General features: G+C 43.8%; 1 protein-coding gene across 1 annotated transcript in view; it reads left to right on the top strand.

The window, feature by feature from the left end:
- KIF5C (kinesin family member 5C) overlaps nt 1-20,870 on the top strand; it is a 242,236-nt gene that overhangs the window by 52,846 nt on the left and 168,520 nt on the right. Inside the window, exon 3 of the mRNA XM_033946311.1 lies at nt 13,916-13,989. Coding sequence (XP_033802202.1) covers nt 13,916-13,989 — 74 coding nt within the window. The remainder of the gene's footprint in view (nt 1-13,915; nt 13,990-20,870) is intronic.

Here is a 20,870-nt window from a genome sequence, read left to right as displayed (position 1 = left end):
GCATAACTCCCAGCCTGTGCAGGGTCAAAGGACTAAGTCTAGTGAGGACTGGAACATACCCAACCAAACCCGATATCTTTATACCTAGTGGCATGGAATTGAGTCTCTTGAAATAGGTGTAACATGACTTGTGGTATTAGTAAAGAACATTTATGTGTAATAAAGGCTGTAGCCTGCTTATTACTAATATATTTTACATACCTCCCCACCCCCATCTTTTACAAAGCCGCGTTAGGCTTTTTTATCACTGGCCGTTGTGGTATTAGCTCAGACGCTCATAGAATTCCTATGAGCGTCTAAATTAATACCGCCGTGACCAGCAATAAAAAAAAGCCTAACTCGGCTTTGTAAAAAGGGGGGGGGGAGAGATCATTATGAAGAAGGGGGTGTGTGTTTAGGGGGGAGGTGCATCCCAGCATTTACCGTATGCTGTGCTTTACCAAGACCTGTGCTGTTGCAGAAGAGCAGATGTTCTGCAGCCATAGTATTTGTCGTTGAGTTAACAGTTGAAATACATCGTTGATAGATGTACAGCTGAATACTAAGCAGTGTTCAATAGAACAAACATTTTAGGACTTATTTGCATTCTGCTTAGATTGCATTTCTTTGGAAGACTGATGAATGTCTCTCTTGGGGAAGTGGAAAGGATTAATTGTATTTTGGTTTTTATTTGCTGAGCTGCTTATTAAAGGACTTCGACAAGGAAGCTGTAAGGAATCGAATAATAGATTAATTTTGTCATCAAGTATTCAACCTGCGCAGGTTCCATTGTAGGCAAGCTCCTGTGGAGAGAAAAAAAAGGGTAGAGTAAACCTATTCTTAGGTCATTGCTTAAAAGCAATAAACATACTGGCATGTTCAGGAACTGCTCTTATGAATATAACCTTTAAATTTTTTAGTAGCAGAGTCCACTGTTACTGAGAAAAATAGCTGTTTACTGCAGCAGTGAAGAGTGTTTCAAGGACTACCTTCTTACACTTGGAAATCATATTCTCATGCTACACCTTTATATGCTGTATTGGTTCAAGAATATAAGAACATAAGATTTTGCCATATTGGGTCGGACCAAAGGCCCAGTTTCCTATTTCCAGCAGCAACCAAGTATCTGGCCAGATGTCAAAAGGCAATTTCCATGCTGCTTATCCCAAGGATGAGAAATGGCTTTACCCAAGGCAATCCTAATGGTTTATTATGGACTTCTTCTCTAGGACATGTTGATTTAACTATTATCATGAGTACATTTTTTAACAACTGTGCTTTATACGTATCTAACTCTATATTCAAACCTAGAGTTGACCATATTTCCTCCCCCCAATATTCAGTTACATAAGGACAAGCAAAAAACATGCTCCATAGTTCCATCTGCTGACTTACAAGATCAACAAAGGTTATTCTGACTAACATCCATTTTAGATATTTTCACTGGTGTCCACAAAGCTTTATACATTAGGAAAAAGATGGATTGTATTATACTTGCTGAGTGGAATGAATTTGTAGTTGATAGCCAAATCCATTCTTCCAACTTTATATTAACATCAAATTCCCAAGTACTTTGCAACTCTGGAAATGGTCCTGGGGGGAGGGGCACCCATGAATCAGAGGATTTTCTTTCTGCCATACCATCAGGACTCGTTCTTGCCAAAGGCATTGGGAACAAATCAGCCATCTTGTCTCTTGCTGATGTTTCATGGCAGCAGAATGTTTTTCACCTCCCCCCCCCCCCCGAGTCTTCAGGGGTGAGGGTGGCTGCTTCTTCACCATCTCTGGGCCCGGACCTCAGGGAGGGTCCAGAGCCCTGAATGGCTCCAGCAAATAGTCCTGCTGGTCAAGCAGAGGTTGGTCCTCTAATACTGAGGGTGGCCCTATGGCTGCAAGGGGGCCCACTAGGGGACCCTTTCCAGAAGTCAAATGGCACTGAAGGTACTATTTTGTCAGGTACTATTTTGTCTATAGGGGCTGGCACTGGGGAGGTGAGGTACCTTTTGAACTCCTGGTCATTCTCTGACTTGAGTTTGGAAGCAAAGCCCTTCTGTTTAGGAAAAGGAGGAGGAGGAGGAGCGCTCCTCAGCTCTCTGGCTTATTTTTTGGGTGGGAAGAGCTTTCCCACCTTGTTTTGGTTTAGGTAGCCGTAGACCTTTCCTCGGCCTCTTTGACTAAGCCCTCAGAGGGGGACCCTATTTTGGAGGGTCTTTGGGTCCTTCCAAGCACTTTCTCATCCATAAAATGCTATGAGGCTGTATGAGGCTAGTAGAGTGGGAGTTCCCTAATGGGGGCCCTCCATGGGTCCAAGGTTTGGGACAGTTATATATTTTCACTTCTGATGAGGTGGACACCCTGGTCACAGCATTTACCAAGAAAACTTCTATTTCATTGGAAGGAGGCTTAGCTGTCAAGGAGAGATGTTCAAGAAGAAAGTAGAGTAAAAGCTGATACTGGTCTTCTCAGGGGCAACCAGAGTGAAGGCCACCATATGTGGTGGGTCTAGGGTAAGATCTATATTGTGCCAGTTACAGTAGTTGTGAGAATCCCCCTTGAGGTTGTTTACCTTGAGTCACCCCCCCCCCCCCTCCGCGTATCCCCTTGGCCAGGGCCTGCACTTTTGGGAGTGGTTGCTTCTAATTAGATGAATGCTACTCTGGATCAGGTCTGGGTCCCAGATGGCCTTTCATGGCTCCAAAAATGTAGGGAACCCAAGATCTTTTGGTGTGGCTATAGGCTCCAGATCTTTCTTGTGGGGGCATGCTGAGCCCCTTGGTTCAGCTATCTCTTTTCCTGAATGAGTTCCTGACCACCTTGGATTTTTCGGAAGCTTATCTCCATATTACAATCAAGTGGATCTCAGGCATTTCCTCTGCTTTTGTGTCATGGGTCACTACTTTCAGTTTTGAGCCTTTCCATATAGTCTAGTGATTGCCCCTCCCGTATTTTCCAAGGTGATGGTGGTAGCAGCTTACTTGTACTGCCAGGGAATTGAGATTGATCCCTACCTGGACGATGGATTTGTCTGGACAGACTCGGCATTGGTTTTTGTGACAATCATTACTCGGGTGAATGTGCTCCTGGAGTGTTTGGGCTGGGTGTTTTTTTTAATACAGCCCTGGGGAGGGTCTTTATCATGGAGGAGTGCATGGGTAAGTTGCAAGCCTAGATTCGGTCAGGTACTTGTGACCTGGATTGGCCACTTTTGGAAGCATGATACTGGGCTATATGGGCCATCGGTCTGACTCAGTATGGCTATTCTTAAGTTATATTCTTCATGGGTCTAGGACTATCTCCAACTTTTGGACTCCATGTCAGAAATATGAAAGTGGTACCTTGGAATCAGGATATATGCATCCTCTCCAAGTGGCCCTCATGTCTTGCTAGACACCTGCATCTAAGGGCTTCAACAACTCTCTACTGCTCCCTCTACAGGCGTATTGCAGCCTGGAATGGTAGGAATGTCCCAGCCATCTCCTTCAGGGGGTATTACTGGATCTGCTCAGTTTGGACAGTAATGACCACCAGTGCAAGTCTCTTTGGATGGGTGCTGACTACATGGGCAGATTTTAAGAAGAGTCTCTGTTCTTCCCCCCTCCCCCCCTCCATCGAGGCCTCTTGGTCTATCAACCACATGGAGACTCGAGCAGTACATTTGGTGCTGATATAATTCCTTTTCTCCGAGTGTTGGCAGATAATAGGACAGTGATGACCTATATCAACAAGCATGGAGGCACCAGGAGTAAGGCAATGACCCTGGAAGCAGTAGACCTCTGTGACTTGATGAAGAAAGCATTCTGGCATTTTAAGCAGAATACAGTTGGCAAAGACAACACTTAGAGAATATTGCCAGCTGTTCTCTACTGGATCTAGGGGTATATGGGTTAGAGTAGGTGGCTTTTTATCTCCTCCTGGACTACAGACTGGCTTTTTAGCTCCTCCTGGGTACAGACTGGCTTTGATCTCATGGTTTTGGGCTAGAATGCCAAAACAGGACCAGAAGAAAGCGACGTCAATGGGCATAGATGCCCTGATACAGTAGCAGCCCAAGGAAGAACCCCTTATTTTTCTGCCTTGTATGTGGTTTTGCTTCATCTCCTAGGAGAGGATTCACTTTCCCTTCCTTGGCCTCCTCGGGCAGTGCCTGGTAGAAATGGAGGATCACTGCTTTTTTTATAGGGTTTGACTCACTTTGAATGAATATTTACTGTCAATTTATATCTTGATGTCTGTCCTTTTGTATTGTTTTATGTATGTTTGATCTTATGTAAACCGTCTAGGGATAGATGGTATAGAAATTTTAAAAATAAATAAAATAAATAAATCTCTTTTGGCTTATGGTTTGGACTTTGAAAGGCGGTGCTAAGCAAGGAAAGGATTTTCTCTTGTGGCGACATTCACTTTGCTCATGACCTGTAAGTTGTCCACCTGCTTGGCAACATTAAGCATCGGTGTTGGCAGTTCTCCCTTTCTCTATGGAAGGCTCTGATCTTAGCAGTGATTGGATTTCTACAGCAGAGCTTTGATCAGGAGCTGGTGATAAACCTATAAGGTTCAGCTAGTGGCTCTCTCTTATTTTGGGGGTAAGGTTCTGGGACTTTCCTTAGCAATACATGGGGACATACCTTGGATTTTGAAGGGGGTCACCCACTTTCCACCTCCCATCTACCGTACTTGTCCCTTCCCTCTTGGGATCTGAATCTAGTGCTGATTGTCCTCCTGGCCATTCCTTTTGCTCTTCCGAATTCAGTATGTTCTTACTTTGAAACTTTTATTCCTGGTGGTGATTTTCATCAGCTTGGACAGTGTCAGCATTTCAGGCTCTGTCCTGTCAGGATCCATATCTCTCCTTTTCAGAGGACTCTACATACATCCACACTGATCCTTCCCTTCTCCATAAAGTGATTTCTCCCTTCCATGTGAAATAGGAAGTCTGCTTGCCTTCCTTTGTGGATCAGGGTTCAGACATGACAGCTAGTAGGCCTTTCTGATTAATATTTGTTCTGTGGCCCCTAAAAAGACCAGGCAGCAATCAAGGACTCCATTACACATTGGAGAAAAGTGGCTATCAAGGCTGCCTACATCTGCAGAAATAAACAAGTTTCTCCCGGGTTGAAAGCACATTCAACTTCACTACAGGCAACTTCTTGGGCAGAGGCTGTCTCCCCAGAAGATATCTGCTGGGTGGAGACTCAGTTTGTTTCTTCATTCCCTCTATCTACTGTTTTCCGGGTCTCGCCGTGTCTGGGTGGGTAGAACCAATGTTTCAGCCATCATACTGTGGCTTTCTTTAGGGAATGAATGAAGAAAACTGAAATGTCAGTTCTACCTACCTAGATGTGGCAAGACCTGGAAAACAGCATTGATCATGACTCCAGCTGCGGAAGCCTAAGAGAACATAGAACCTATTTGTATTTTGGCAGAGCTGTAAGGGAGCCTGGACCTTCCCTGCCCAGTAGTGGAATGTTCCCAAGCAGTCAGGATGATGCACTAAAGAAAGTGAAATTTAGTCATACATGTTAATTTTCTTTCCCTTGATCTGGCTGCATCATTCTGAGACACCCCCTCCCCCCCGAAGGTTTTCTGTCCCTCTCTCGTAGTTCTAAAGGGGAAAAAAAGTTAAAAGTATCTTCACATACTAAAGTTTTCCATACAGGATCAGCATCTTGTACTGGAAAAACTCAATTTCTCTACCTTCATCTGCTGGTAAGCAGGGATAGCGACCTACTATTGGGATGATGCAGTCAGACTACATGAAAAGAAACTTAACAGGTATGATTAAATTTGACCTTGCTCTTCTCAGTCTCTGAGGAATCTGGTGACTGCTTTTTTTTTTTTTTTTGGAAGCACCAAAGCAGCGTCACCGTTCTTCCTGGCTACATTTTTAGCTTCCACAGATTTTGCAACCTCTTCTACATTGATGGCTGGTTTTACCTTACATATTGGAGATGGAATGACTTAGGGGTCCTTTTACAAAGGCGCAGTAGCGGTTAAATCGCCTGCCGCGCTAGTACCTAACGCCTCCATTGATGAAGCGTTAGGATTTTAGGCTGCCGCGGGGGTTAGCGCGTGATGAAATGTCCGACACGCTAACCCCCGTAGCGCGCCTTGATAAAAGGAGCCCTTAGTCATAAAATATTAACGGATGAAGAAGAATTCAAATCCAGACACCCTCTGGTTTTTAATTCTTCTCTAATCTAATAAGCTATTCTTCCACTCCTCCTTAAATAGTAACATTTTATTACTACCCTAAATATGAGGTTTTTCTCTGTTCTTTATCTGTAGGAGATCCTGGCACAAGTTTTCCAGGAACAACCTTGTTCAGCCTTCCCTAGGTACAGCATAACCACAACATAAACAGCTTTGAAGGTGCAAAGCAACTCTTTATTTAGTTTTAACCAGCTGAGCTTTGTTCCAGCACAAGCCCGGGAAAACAAAATAAACTTTTATTCAGCCCAACAGCTTCTGTCTCCTATCACTTTCATACAGTTCAGACTAGTGCTGCCCGATTTCCGATTCAAATCGATTCACCGATTCGAATCAGGTGAATCGATTCAAATCGATTAATTATTATTATTATTATTTTTTTTAAATCGGCCTGGCCGATTCACTGACCAACCCTCCTAAAGCAGGAGGCGGAGCCATAGAAGTCCTGCAATTCCTGCAACTGCTGGGGTTCCATGCCGCCTATTCCTTAACATACACAAGCTGATTTCTTACTTATAGGCAAATGCCCCGTGTATTGTAGTTTTATTTTGTGGTTTTCCTGTCCCTTCCCCCGTTTAGATCCCTGTTTGTTTTGTCTATGCTATCTCCCTATTTTTCATTTTTGCTCCATTATTCTTTCTTTATTTTTATTGCTTGGTCATCACTATTTCCTTTTCAATATTTGATGTTTCCCTACCTACCCAAATTCCTTTTAAAATTTTCGCACCCTTAGTTTCTTTTCCCATACACCACGGTCACGTAAACACTCACTCCTTTTGCTTTTAAGCTCTAACGTCTCGTGCGCCATTTTTTACTTTCACTTTCGTTGCGTTTTGGATGCTACAGGCTGACTACCCACGGTAAGGTTCACCTATTGTTTTCATCTCTTTATTTTTACTTCTTTACTTTTAGTATTAAGATATGATGTGCTTTCCCGGTTGAGATTCTAATTTCTTTCTTCTTGGTTATAGCGTTCTATATTTTAAGGTACTGCGGTCAGATTTATGACCTGCATTTTACTCTCTGTGGAACTTATTCCCACACTTTAATTCAGGCTCATTCCGGTTTCTAGTTCTGGCTCTGCATGGTTGTTCCAGTGGTCACCCTCTTGTGTTTTATGCTCCTCCTGTATTCTATTTTTCTTACTAGATATGTGAAGTCTGCTTTTTACCACAATTTCCTTCATTCCTTTCTGGTTTAATATGGTTCACTTATTTTACTAAGCATGGCTCTTTTTAGGATCTGTTTGGTGCTCTTCCATTACATTTTTTAACACAAGCTGTTTTAATGTTTTATGACCTCCTTCCTCACTATTCTCTTAGATATTAGTTTTTATTTTTTTATTCATGTTTTACTCAAGTGCTTTTCGCCTTATGACATTAGCCCCGTACGTTCTACTATATCTCCATATAGTCTGCATGGAATTTGGTATGCCATATTTTTAAGATGGAAAGAGCAATTGCAATACAGAAAAGGAACTATAGTGGCACCTCGGTTTACGAGTGCACCAGTTTGCGAGTGTTTTGCAAGACGAGCAAAACATTTGCAAAATCGGTGCCTCGGAAACCAAGCATGGCTCGATTTACGAGCACTCCCCCGCAATCCGGTACCCCCCCTGCGATCCGGCACCCCCCCTGCCTCGAACCGTCCCCCCCCGCCACGATTGGGCACCCCCCGCCACGATCCAACCCCCCGCCACAATTGGGCACCCCCCCGCCACGATCCAACCCCCCGCCACGATTGGGCACCCCCCGCCACGATCCGACCTCCCCCCCGCCACAATTGGGCACCCCCCCGCCGCTTCTTACCCTCATCTGGGCACTCTTGAAAATCGGCCTTCTCCTCTGCTGTGCCTTGAGCATCTGAGCATGCTCAAGGCCCAGCAGAGGAGGAAGCTGATTTTCAAGAGTGCCCAGATGAGGGTAAGAAGCGGCGGGGGGGTGCCCAATCGTGTCGTGGGGGGGTCGGATCGTGGTGGGGGGTGCCCAATCATGTGGGTGGGGGGGTCGGATCGTGGCGGGGGGGTGCCGGATCGCAGGGGGGGGTGCCTGATCACGGGGGGGAGCCTTCGAGGGGAGCAATGCCGGTTCTCGGGGGGGGGGGGACGCATCAAAGCGAGTTTCCATTATTTCCTATGGGGAAATTCGCTTTGATAAACGAGCATTTTGGATTACGAGCATGCTCCTGGAACGGATTATGCTCGTAATCCAAGGTACCACTGTATAATAATTTTATAAAGATCTGGGGGCCATTGGAACGATATTGTAAGGAGTAAACATCATTTTCCTTGGATGAGTATATGTACACATTGGGGGGTGGGAGGGAGTTTTTCTGGAAATTTCACTATATTATCTGTTTATATTATATTTATGATATAATTGATTATAATATTTGAAAGAAGGTGGGTGGGAAGGGATATAATTTTTATGTTTGTAGAATTATATGAGAATTACAAGTGTTATTGTTGTTACTAATGATATATTCCTGTACACTTGCTGTAAGTTTTCAAAATGAATAAAGAATATTAAAAAAAAAAAAGTTTAAGTATAGTTAATGCCCGTGTTTTTATGCATACCTGATATGAGTGAAAGGATGCTAATGTCCATTACTACTATCTATCAGAAGACAACCAGAGCCTGGTACCAACATGATTTGAATAATGACCAGACAACAAAAGGTAGAAAAACTTAATTTTATTTTCTATTTTGTGATTACAATATGTCAGATTTTAAATGTGTATCCTGCCAGAGGTGGTGTTAGACCTCGAACGTGAGCTAGGATTTAACAGAGGGAGGAAAAGTCTTTTTTGTTTGTTTTGTTTACTCCACAGCATCAGTATGGGTAGGAGAGGGCAAAGGGGCTGAAAAGGCTATAAAAGGGGTGAAGAGGCTATAAAATAAACCCACCAGGATGTTTGAAAAAAACCATGCAATTGGGCAGGAAAATAGAATTGAATCGAAAAATCGATTCAATAGGCTGAATCGAAAAAAAATTTTTCCCCTGAATCGGGCAGCACTAGTTCAGACAAGCATACAGTCAAAATTCCTGTCCTGCTCTCCACACTGATGCCAATAGTTTCTTTATTATTCCAAGCTGGTTTACCTCAATCACACGTAAAATAATCTTCTCTCGCACCTGTCAGTCCTTTCCAAGGCTCCCTCAAAGCCTATAGCTAGGAAAAGGAGGGAAGCCTCTCTGTCAGGGACCTCCCTGGGAAAACTCTTGTTGCAGGACTTCACGGAACTGATTCCATTCTGGAACACATATACTGTTTCTTGCCTGAGTCCCACCCCTCTGAGTCAAGCAGGCCCTCTACCTTTTGTTGTCTGATCATTATTCAGATCTTATCGGTCCCAGGCTCCGGTTGTCTTCTGATAGCTTGCTTGCCAGGGTCTCCTTCTTTCTTCTTTCTCCGTGCTAACCATCTATCTTCTGTCTCTGTCCTCACCTTCCGTTTCCCTTCCCTCCCCCAGAGGTCTGGTATCTTTCCTTTTTTTCGTCTCCATCCACAGATCCACCTTTTCTGAATTACCCTTTCATCCTTCATCTCTCTCTCTTTTCCCACCACCCCAGGGTCTACCATCTCTCCCTTTCTCTTTCCAACTACCCTCCTATCCAGTATCTCTATCCCCCTTCCATACCATCCCTTGTGTCCAACTTCTCTCCCTTTTTGTTCCTTCCTTCCCTAAATACCATTGTCCACCATCTATCTCCCTCTCCTGTTTTTAGATCCTTATTTCTTCTATCCTTCCCCCATCTCCCCTCTCCATGATCTCCCCCAAGTCCATTTCCCCCTCCACCAAGTTTATTTCTCCCATCTATCTTCTCCCCATCTCTCCTCCAGTCCACCAACTCCCCATCTCACCTCTCCCTCCATCTACCTTTTTAAATTTTTTTTATGGCACTCCTAAGCCCCAACCACCACCACATCCCCACACCTTTCCCAAAGAGAGTCTGGAAGAGGTCTGCCGGTGGCGATAGCGATCCACTCCTGCCACTACTCCTAGTGTCTTCTCTCTACTGCGGCCTGCCCTCAGTGAAAACTTCCTGTTTTCGCTTGGGCGGCCGAATGGAGAAAAGATGCCCAGACTAGCAGCAGGATAGTGAATTTAATTCACTACCGCCGCTTTTGCCTGGCCAGGGAGGAGAGGAGAAAGCCTTGCTTGCAGGAAGGAGAGAGCCGTGCTGCCCCAATCTGAACCAGAGATCCGTTCGGGCTTCCCCTCTGCCACCGGAATCCTTGCTTCGATGTAACTTAAGGTTTTGCAAAACCGGAAGTTACATCAGAAGCAAGGCCTCCGGTGGCAGAGGGGAATCCCGAATGAGTCTCTGGTGCAGATCGGGGCAGCAAGGCTCTCTCCTTCCCGCAAGCAAGGCTCTCTCTTCTCCTCCCTGGTCAGGAAAAAGCGGCAGTAGCAACGGGGCCAACGAATCGGTAAGTCCAATTTTCTTTAATAGTAAACCGATTTGAATCGATTCACCAAAAGTGAATCAGAGAATCTATTCGAATTGTGAATCGGGCAGCACTATTGCAGGGCACTGCTGTGAACTTCACAAAAAGGGTGCCATATAAACATCTCACTAGAACTCCATTATAGGTCATGGTGAGCACCCCAAAACCCACTATACCCACCTGTCTACAACCCCAATAGCCCTTATGGTTGCAGGTGCCACCTTTATGGCAGTAGAGTGGGGTTTTGGTGGGCTCGCATGTTCCACCATGAATGTACTGGTTAGAGTGGCTTATGGGCCTGGATCCTCCTCTATGGTTCACTAGTCCACCCTTCAGACTACTTAAGCCACCCCTATGCAGCTTTACTAGGCTTCTCTGGTCACTTTGGATACCTTTTGGGCACTTAATACGTGTCTTTACATCGTCTAATTCACAACATATAAGTTCCGTCTAGGCAGGTTTGTCAAACCTTCAATTATCCCTGCAGGATGACTAAGTCTAGGTCGGCCCACCTCCCGCCCTAACCACTCCTCCCAAAACGTCCCTTTCCCACAGGCACAGGAAAAATTTGTCCTGTGCCTGTCTCTGAACCGCAAGTCTCCAAACTCTGCCACAAACTAAAAACTTGCAAGTGCATTTTGGATCCTTTCCCCTCCTATCTATTCGATAATATCCCTACACAGGCCATCGCTTCCCTCACCGACCTCATAAACTCTGCCCTAACATCGGGCCTTTTCTCCCCTGACATGGGACACATTTCACTGTCCCCTCTACTGAAAAAGGCCGACCTTGATCCCACCATTCCATCTAACTACCGTCCTATAGCAAATATCCCTCTCCTAACCAAGTTATTAGAATCCATCATATCCACCCAACTCTCATCCTACCTAGAACGTTTCTCTATCCTCCTACCCCACCAATTCGGCTTCAGACCCAACTTCAGCACCGAATCCCTCTTGGCCTCATTAATCTCTAAGGTGCAACAACTCCATTCTCGAAACAAATTCGCTGTTCTTCTTCAATTCGACCTCTCCGCAGCCTTCGATGTCGTTCACCATGACATCCTTATCTTCCAACTCTCCGAAATAGGCATAAGCTCCACAGTCCTTGATTGGTTCTCGAAATTCCTACGCTTCCGCTCCTACACCGTAAGCACAAATGGTTCCTCATCCCCCGCCTGGAAGCCGAAATGTGGAGTCCCGCAAGGCTCACCCCTCTCTCCTATTCTTTTCAACATCTACATGTCCTCTCTGAAACTCCTTCATCTATCCCCCCTAGAAACTCTCTACTCCTATGCTGACGACATCCTCCTCCTCCTCGAAACCGACGCGAACCTCTCGAACCTCACTGAGAACATCTCCACATGTATTACGAACCTCCAATCCTGGGCCCAATCTGTACAAATGAAACTGAATGAGTCCAAAACCAAACTCCTTTGGCTCGGCCCAATTTCAGATCATTTACCCACCTCCATCCCTCTACCTTCCGGCCCCACTCTTCATCTTGAATTTTCAAGCAAAGTCCTAGGCATCATCTTAGACTCCTCTCTCTCCTTCAACGATCACCTCAACTCCCTGGTAAAAAAATGCTTCTTTAGCCTCCATATGTTAAGAAAAGTAAGATCTTGCTTTCATCACTCTCATTTCGCCATCCTCGTCCAATCCACCATCCTCTCTAGACTAGACTACTGCAACTCCATCTATATAAGCCTAACTAAGAAAAACCTCCATAGACTTCAGCTAATTCAGAACGCCGCTGCCAAGCTTATTTTCGCAAAAGGCAAGTTTGATCACGTTTCCCCACTCCTCTCCAAGCTTCACTGGCTCCCAGTATACTCCAGAGTCCTCTATAAATGTGCCTGCTTAGCCTTCAAGATTCTACATGGCATCCTTCCTCCCGTTATCCCACTCTTCTGGAACTCATCAAACCCGCTCTCTTCTAGACCCTCCCAAAAACTGAAACTATCTTTCCCATCTATAAAAGGTATATCCCGCGCAGGAAAACTTGGAACATCCCTCCCCTTTAGAACCACTGAACTCTGGAACAACCTCTCATCCCCGCTCAGAAATTCTAGCTCCTTCCAATCCTTCCGTAAACGCTTGAAAACTTGGCTCTTCTCAAAAATCTAATTCTACTCCCGTTCTCTAGTACCCTCCTCTCTCTATCCTCTCAGTCCCTCTCCTATATCCCTTCTTTGTAATTCCTTTCCTCTTAACCTCTGTAAACCGTACCGAGCTCTGCGCATGCGGAGATGGTGCGGTATACAAACCTAATGGTTTAGTTTAGTTTAGTTTTAGTTTCCCCGTGCCATTTTCTATTTCAGAGTTTAAGACCTGCAGTTCTCTAATCAGCCTCTTGCAGCCTTGATGCAACAAGCGCTATGTTCAGATATTGTGTTCCGCTCCAGTGCAGTGTTCTAGTGCAAGAACTAAAAGAAATACGTAGTTTAAAATGGTATGCAAATTACTGCAGTATTAAAAATTGAGGGCTATCGGGGGAAAAAAACCTGCTGAAACCTGGTTAACATGATGTTCTTCTGAGTCTGGTTGCTGGCTGGCGAAGATCCCCATCCATCACGAGGGCTGTGAACATTGCTTTTGTAGCATCTCCAGCCTGGTCGGACCGGGGAACAGCGTCCTGGTCCAGGAATCAAACCCCTATCCTCTTTAGGCGGTACGAAAAAAAAAAGGTAACGTTCTACCAAGGTATAACAGGAGTGCCAGTGTGCAGAACAAACGACAGGCTGTATGACAACCATAGAAAACTTTATTGGAGCAAAGTCATTAAAGGAAACCTAGCAAGGCCACATTTCAGCAAACTGCCTGCATCAGGGGATAAATCCATTTTGTAGTTATCTTGATTGTTAAACCTGAGACTATCTTTTTGGACATGCTTTAGAAAGCATTGACATGCCATTGCTAGATATGAATTTTTTTTTTTTTTTGTTCAATGCGGAGGCACAGTGTACCAGATCGGCCTCCGGTGACACACATTTAAGATAACTTTAAAGGATTTATCTCCTGATGTCATGTTTCACTAAGCTGCCTGCCAAGTTGTGTTTCCTTTGATGTGCTCTAATAAAGTTGTCTGTGGTTACCTTACTGCCTTTCTCTTGCACTGTGTGTGCATGTGTCCTTTTGTTGTACCTCTTTATGCAATATACTGCATTACCACTGAGCCCCTTGGTTAGCTGCATATATTGTATAAATATAGTTTTATGTGAAGAAAACTAACCTATGACATCTTTCTCTTTCTTTTTCTCTCTTTCTTTCGCAGATGTTTTGGAAGGCTACAATGGAACTATTTTTGCCTATGGACAAACTTCTTCTGGCAAAACACATACTATGGAGGTATTATGCAAAACATGACAAATGTGGTCAGTGGATGGGCAGCTTGGGCTTTAGGGATGTTTCTAATGTGCACTTGGTTCATTAGTGCAGTGTTTCTCAACTCGGTCCTGGAGTTACCCCCTTGCCAGTCAGGTTTTCAGGATATCCACAATGAATATGCATGAAAAAAATTTGCATATAATGAAGACAGTGTATGCAAATCAAGTTTATGCATATTCATTGTGAATATTCTGAAAACTTGACTGTCAATGGGGTACTCCAGGACTGAGTTGAGAAACACTGCATTAGTGCATGCAGAATAATTAATTTATTTTTAAAATTTATAGGCCGCTTAAATCTAAGCAGTTTCTATACAAAACATACATAATATTCAGTCGAACAACATGTTACACATGTTAAAACCATTATGACCAATTTCTGCTACATTTACAATCTAATAAAATAGGCTCCACATATTTTCAAACTTAAAATCCCTTCATATCCCTCAACTAATCATAACATTCTGGGTAATGGCGAGAGTAAAGATCATCAAATTTCTATTCAATATATACTAACACTAGATCATTCTTCCATGCTATATCATAAAAAGGTGTCAACAAATAATTGTGTTTTCAGCATTTTTTCAAATTGCACACGATCCATACAAATCCTCAGGGTTCCAGGGAGAGAATTCCAGAGCTTCACCCCAGCTTTAGAAAGCATAGATGCTCTAGATCAGAGGTCCCCAAAGTCCCTCCTTGAGGGCCGAATCCAGTTGGGTTTTGAGGATTTCCCCAATGAATATGCATTGAAAGCAGTGCATGCACATAGATCTCATGCATATTCATTGGGGGAATCCTCAAAACCCAACTGGATTCGGCCCTCAAGGAGGGACTTTGGGGGACCCCTGATCTAGATCTTATATAATGAACACTGTCCTCCTTCACAGAGATCACCCTTATTCCTCCTTCGGATCTCAATTTTCTACATGGTCGATAGACCTCCCAAAGATTGTGAAAACTTAAAGGAACAAACCCATATAAGGTCTGGTGCACCGTAGATAACACTTTATGTCAAATTCTTTGTTGTATTGGGAGCCAATGTAATTGCTCCCAATTTAGGAGCTTAATTTCATTGTAGGATACTGTTAAATTTTGTGTATCTATTTTTCTAGAGAAACTTTTTTTTTTTCCAATGAAAATACAATTCAAGTAATTAGTACGGGGTTCAACAAAAAGAAACTTTAAAAAAATTAAGATAAAAAATGCTATAACAATGAAAAATCCTCGTTATACCCCCTCAGTCCTGAAAGATGGGAGACTACAGAAATTACAAAGAAAAAAAAATACAAAATAAACAAGGCAATAGTCATTGAGCATGAAAATATTAAAGCCCGTTTTTCATAAAGTCGGTGATTATCAGCTAAATGGATTCCAGTTCCAAGTTGAATAGGAAGCTTATCAAGAAAAGCTGATAATTGATTTAAGGTCATAGAAAATACATAAAACGTATGTAATTAAACTTTATCAAATATTTAAAAGGAAATCTCAAGAAGAAACCACCATTATTCTGAATAACTCTATTGTGCAGAAGCAGAAGTTGCCTATGCCATTCCTGGGTCCCCTATACACATCAGGAAAACCCAATAATTTTTTCCTCTAAACATATTCAGCTCTATGTTGAGAAACTGGATTTAAAACGTGATTTCTATTCATTGCAAAAGAAGCAGGCAGAGACACCCAATCTCCCCCCCCCCCAATAGCCATAGAGGTTTCTAAAAAGTCTATTATGTTTAAACTGTCAGGTGAAACAGCGGACAATTCTTCACCCAAAAGTTGGTCTGTGACTTGGTGCTTTTTATAAGGCAGTACTGTATATCAAATTCCATCCCCTTTTCCTTAAGTCATTTTCCAGTTGTTTGATGCACATTTACACAGTCCTGAATGATCTTATGTTGAATGTCCTTTATCTCCAATCTTTTCCTAAATCCTCAACTTAGACGGGGGTCCCAAAAATCCAGCCTCTATCTTTGGTCACTTTTAGTGGATAACTTTCAAATCGTTCTCTATTTGGTTCAGCTTTATTCACTATCAAATCCAGGTTGGCAAACAGCTGTCATAAAGTCTCTAAAGTTACTGGCAGTGATGGTAATTCTCCCTGGGTTCCTGGTTGATTAGATTCACTAACTGCCATATAGCATCAGCAGGTTTAGAAGACAGGCCCAAGATCATTACTCCAGAACCTGAACCTTACCTGTGTCTGGACTAGTCTAGCTGCCTATAGGGTCTTTCTGCAGTCTGAACTTGGGAATAAACTACCCATCCTACAACAATGCATTCATAGGGGCTGGTTGGAGAGGAGTACAGGTGAGCAACATATTGAAATGCCCTCCTCTGTGCAAGAGAGATGACATTCTCCTGATGCTGGAGCAGGGAGACACCCGGCATTCTCTGAAGGTTTTTGAGCTCTTACAAACTGGATCATTGTTGTTTGACCAGCCAACTGGATAGTCAGTAAGTTTCCCCCTTCTTTTGCTCATCATTATGACTTCCTGAAGTAATAAGCAAGTTAAAATCAGGGGAAAGCAGGAGCTAGTGGGCCCAGCATCATGCTACAGCAGCCATCTTGCTCTCTAATCTAAGATGTGTTATTTTGCCACTAACTCGTGAAATTTTTTCACAGGCCCCATTTAATGCAGCGAGACCTAGTTACTAATAATTAGGGTTAGGAGTAAAATAACTTAATGGCAGTCCGCTTTCTTAGTGCGAAATAGTGATTCAGCATGCACTAATCTATAAATTAGGGCATGATAAAATGCTATAAGTCGGTGGCATAGCCAGACCCAGTATTTTGGATTTGCTCCCCCCCCCCCCAAGATATGAGAAAAAAATAAACAGGATTTTACACCTACCCTGCATCCAGCATCTCTCCTCCTCTAAACTCTGTGGCCTAAATATGCTGGATTGAAAAATTAGACCTCAATAAAAAAAAAAAAAAATTTTCCTATTGTATTTTTGTTTTGTTTTCTTTTTTCATCTAAATTTATCTTTTTGATTATCTTGTTAAGTTTTGCTGAAACTGGTATTGGAATATTTCTTTGAATTGACTGATTATTATGTCAAATTATAAAATTAAATAGCGAATTATAAAAAAAATAAACTCCGTGGCCTTCTGGCATCTGCACTCTTATCTCTGAACCCCGCCCCTCCCTGGTGCACATTACAGGCATCCCTGGCACCAACAGTGATTCATTTTTGCTGCCAGTACTGGCTCCCCCAGGCTTCCATCTGCTGCATCTTGATGGACAGGAAATAGGAAGTGACATCAGTAAGGGGAGGATGTGGCAGAGGGAAGGCTGGGGAGGCTGGCGCTGGCAGCAAAAATGAATCACTGCTGGCACCAGGGATGACTGTAAGGCACAGCAGGGAGGGCTGGGGGTTCAGATATGAGGGCAGATGCTGAGAGGGCATGGAGTTGAGAGGAAGAGACGGCAGTGTGCTGCTTTCACTGGGTGGAATTGAGCCACCCAGGCCCATCCATAGTTAAACCACTGGCTATAGTGCATATAAAAAAATGGTTCATAGTCAGTCACACGTGAGACACCAGCGCGCCGACAATTCAGCGCAAGACACCAGTGCGCCGCAGGAAAACGTAGTTTTAAAGAGCTCCGAAATGGGGTGTGAGTGGGGACCCCCCCCAATTTACTGCATAGTGTTCGTGCTGCTGTTGGGGGGGGGGGGCATTGGGGGGTTGGAACCCTCCATTATAGAGAAAATGGAACTTTTTCGGGAAAAGTTCCATTTTCTCTAATGTGGGGGGTTGTACCCCCCACGCCCCCTCCAACGGCAGCGTGAACAGTATGCAGTAAAGTGTGTGTGGGGGGGATCCCCACTCACACCCCGCTTCGGAGCTCTTTAAAACTACATTTTCCCGTGGCGCGCTTGTGTTTTGCGCTAAATTGTCAGCGCTCGATTGTCGTCATGCTGGTGTCTGGCGCGCGATTGTCCCGTCACCCAAAAAATTGCAATGAAAATAGACGTGAAATTGATTTTCACTGCCTGTCCCTATCCCTATTGGACTGGCGTTAATAACTTTGGGAGAGTTATTAATCAGGCAGCTAATATTACCAAAACAATTTCATAGGTAATAGATTATAAACACAACTTGGGCCTGATCTAGACTTTTCTTTTATGTATTATATGAGGCTTACATATTCTAGGGCTCCATTTACTAAGGTGCGCTAGTGTTTTCAGCGCACGCATGAAATTACCACGCGCTAAACCATGCGGTATGCTTCTAGAATAACACCGGATCAATGCTGGCGTTAATCAGTTCAGCACGCGCCATTCCGTGCGTTAAGGCCCTAACGCACCTTAGTAAAAGGAGCCCTAAGTGACCTGAGATTTCTGTCTAGATTGGAACTAGTATTTACTGAGGTTGTGTTCATGTTGTAGTGTGTTGGAATACTAAGCTTAGAAATATTGGAAGGCAGACAAGTTTGATATCTTCAGAGTGTTATTTCTGCAGTAGATTTTTGTAAACACTTTGATTTGAAAATAATGTACCACAAAAGGTAAATAGGTATTCACCGTGCATGTCGTACACAATTTTGTGAAAAATCATTCTGAGAGGCATGCACCCATTGTTTATTCATTGCTCAAGAGTGCTGCTGGTTTACTGAAACAGCACTGGCTCAGAGTGGGAATCGGTGTCTGCAGAAAAGAATAATTAATAAGCCAAAAATTAGGGCTACTATACACATGTCCTCTTTTTAGAGGACTGTCCTTGTATCTAGATGTTTTTTTTTAAATGGGGGAGTCTGTATGGGTTTAGCTGGCTCTCTGAACTTCCCCACCTACCTCCTTTCCAGCTGCTATAATTCAATCTTTGGGCGGCCGGCAGCTTCGATGATGTGAGCCTACCGTTGTCAGCCTGCCCAAGACCTGTCTACAGGTCCCACTTATGCTGGAATAGGAAGTCTCTGCAGAGAGGGAGCTTCCAGGGTAGGCCAGCGACAACTGGCTCACCTCATTGCTACTGCTAGCTGCCCAAAGATTGAATTACAGTGGCCGGGGAGGAGGTAGGTAGGGGAGTTGGGAGCTACAGATGTCTTGAGGGGAAGCAGTATTGGAGGTCAGAGGAGGGAGGGCTGAAGAATCAACATCAGGAGAGGCGGGAAGGGTCTGGAGAAACAGCAGGGAGGAGGCTGGGCAAATATTATGGAAAGGAGAGTGTTGGAGAAAAGAGCATGGAGTAGGGTAGTGCTGGATGGGAGAGGAGGGACAGAAACAGCAGCAGGAGGTTGGAAGGAGAGAGAGAGTGGCACCCACAGGAGAGGGAGTTGGAAGGAGAGCGCGCGAGTGAGTTGCACCTTTGAGGGAAGAGAGTTGAAGGGAGGGAGAGAGAGTAGCACTAAAAGGATGCAGAGGTGGGGAAGGGGGGACCAAGGAAATGGGTGGGAGTGTGGGTGAGGCCATGTGTCCTCCTTTTTTTCACAAATATAGTAACCCTACCAAAGGCTGAACTCCTCAGCACATCCATATCTGAAGCCTGAAGCTAAAGTCCCCCAAATGAAATAGTTAGGACTTGCAAGCCAATGGCTCCTATCTAGAAGTCTTTTGTGCCTTTGCTAATTATTATTCAAGAGCTGTGCGATGGCTGGCATTCAGGACTCGCTCTGTCGTGCATACAGGGCGTATAGAGCAATATAGAGGTTCTCCGTGTGCCAAATTTTGAGACTCCCAGAAACTGATTTTCTTTCTCCTTCCTAATTTCTATGGCTCCTCCCTCTCTTTTCTGCCTTTAGAAGCTGTAGTCTTAAATTCATTCATACATCACTTATCTAAGCTATTTAGCTCTGACACACTGTGCATACCTCTTTTATAACTCCACAGGGTTGGTCGTTCGTTTGATAGTATCAATGTATGAGCTTGTTAAATTCCTAGCATTTGCAATAGTGCATGGGATATTTTCATGTTGAGCATTAAGCTTGATGACAGGAAAAAAAGTAAGAATCAGAAAGTAAAAAGCGCTACTCAACAGCTTCTCTTGACAATACAGTACACAGGCAGTGGGGAAAACGGACATCTGCAGGCAGGGATGGCTCTTATTTCCCCTCCTATCCCACACTCTTGCCTTAAAACTGTATGCAGTTCTGTTTGCTTGAAATTCACAAAAAGCATTTCATAGAATTGGTAAAATGATGACTTTTACAAGAGGGAGAGAGAACAGCTGAGAAAGAGGCCCAGCCAGAACTATTTTCATGCCAATACCAAGCTACTCTAGTTTCTAGGATATCCACAATGAATATGCATGAGAGAAATTTGCATGCACTACCTCCACTATCATATTGATTGGGAGGGTCTTGAGAGTATCTTGAAAATATCTTGAGAGTATCTTGAAATAGACTGAGTATCTTGAAAACTTGTCTAACTGTGTATTAGAGAATGACACGGGGACAAATTTTTCCCAATCCCCACGGGAACTCATTTTTCCGTCCCTGTGAGTTTTTTAATTATTTTTTTCCTGTCCCTGCCCCATTCCTGCAAGCTCTGTTCTCATTTGCACACGTCTCAAACACTTTTAAATCATAAATGTTCAAGGCTTGTGTGGTTAAGGCAGAGCTTACAGGAATGGGATAAGGGATACTGACAAAACTTGCGGGGATGGGATGGGGAAATGGAGTTCCTGCAGGGACTAGAAAAGATTTATCCCCATGTCATTCTCTACACCAGTGTTCTTCAACCTTTTGACACCTATGGACTGGCGGAAATAAAATAATTATTTTGTGGACTGGCAGTTGAAGAACACTGGGCTAAGTCATGCCCATCTCCACCCAATCTCCGCCCCAAACCCCGCCCCCCATAATAGTACTAATTGTAACACCATTTTTTCCATCCATT

This window comes from Geotrypetes seraphini, chromosome 5 (assembly GCF_902459505.1).
Source record: "Geotrypetes seraphini chromosome 5, aGeoSer1.1, whole genome shotgun sequence".
NCBI lineage: Eukaryota > Metazoa > Chordata > Amphibia > Gymnophiona > Dermophiidae > Geotrypetes > Geotrypetes seraphini.
The sequence above is the reverse complement of the archived record's forward strand: the minus strand, read 5'-3'. Positions and strand labels throughout refer to the sequence as shown.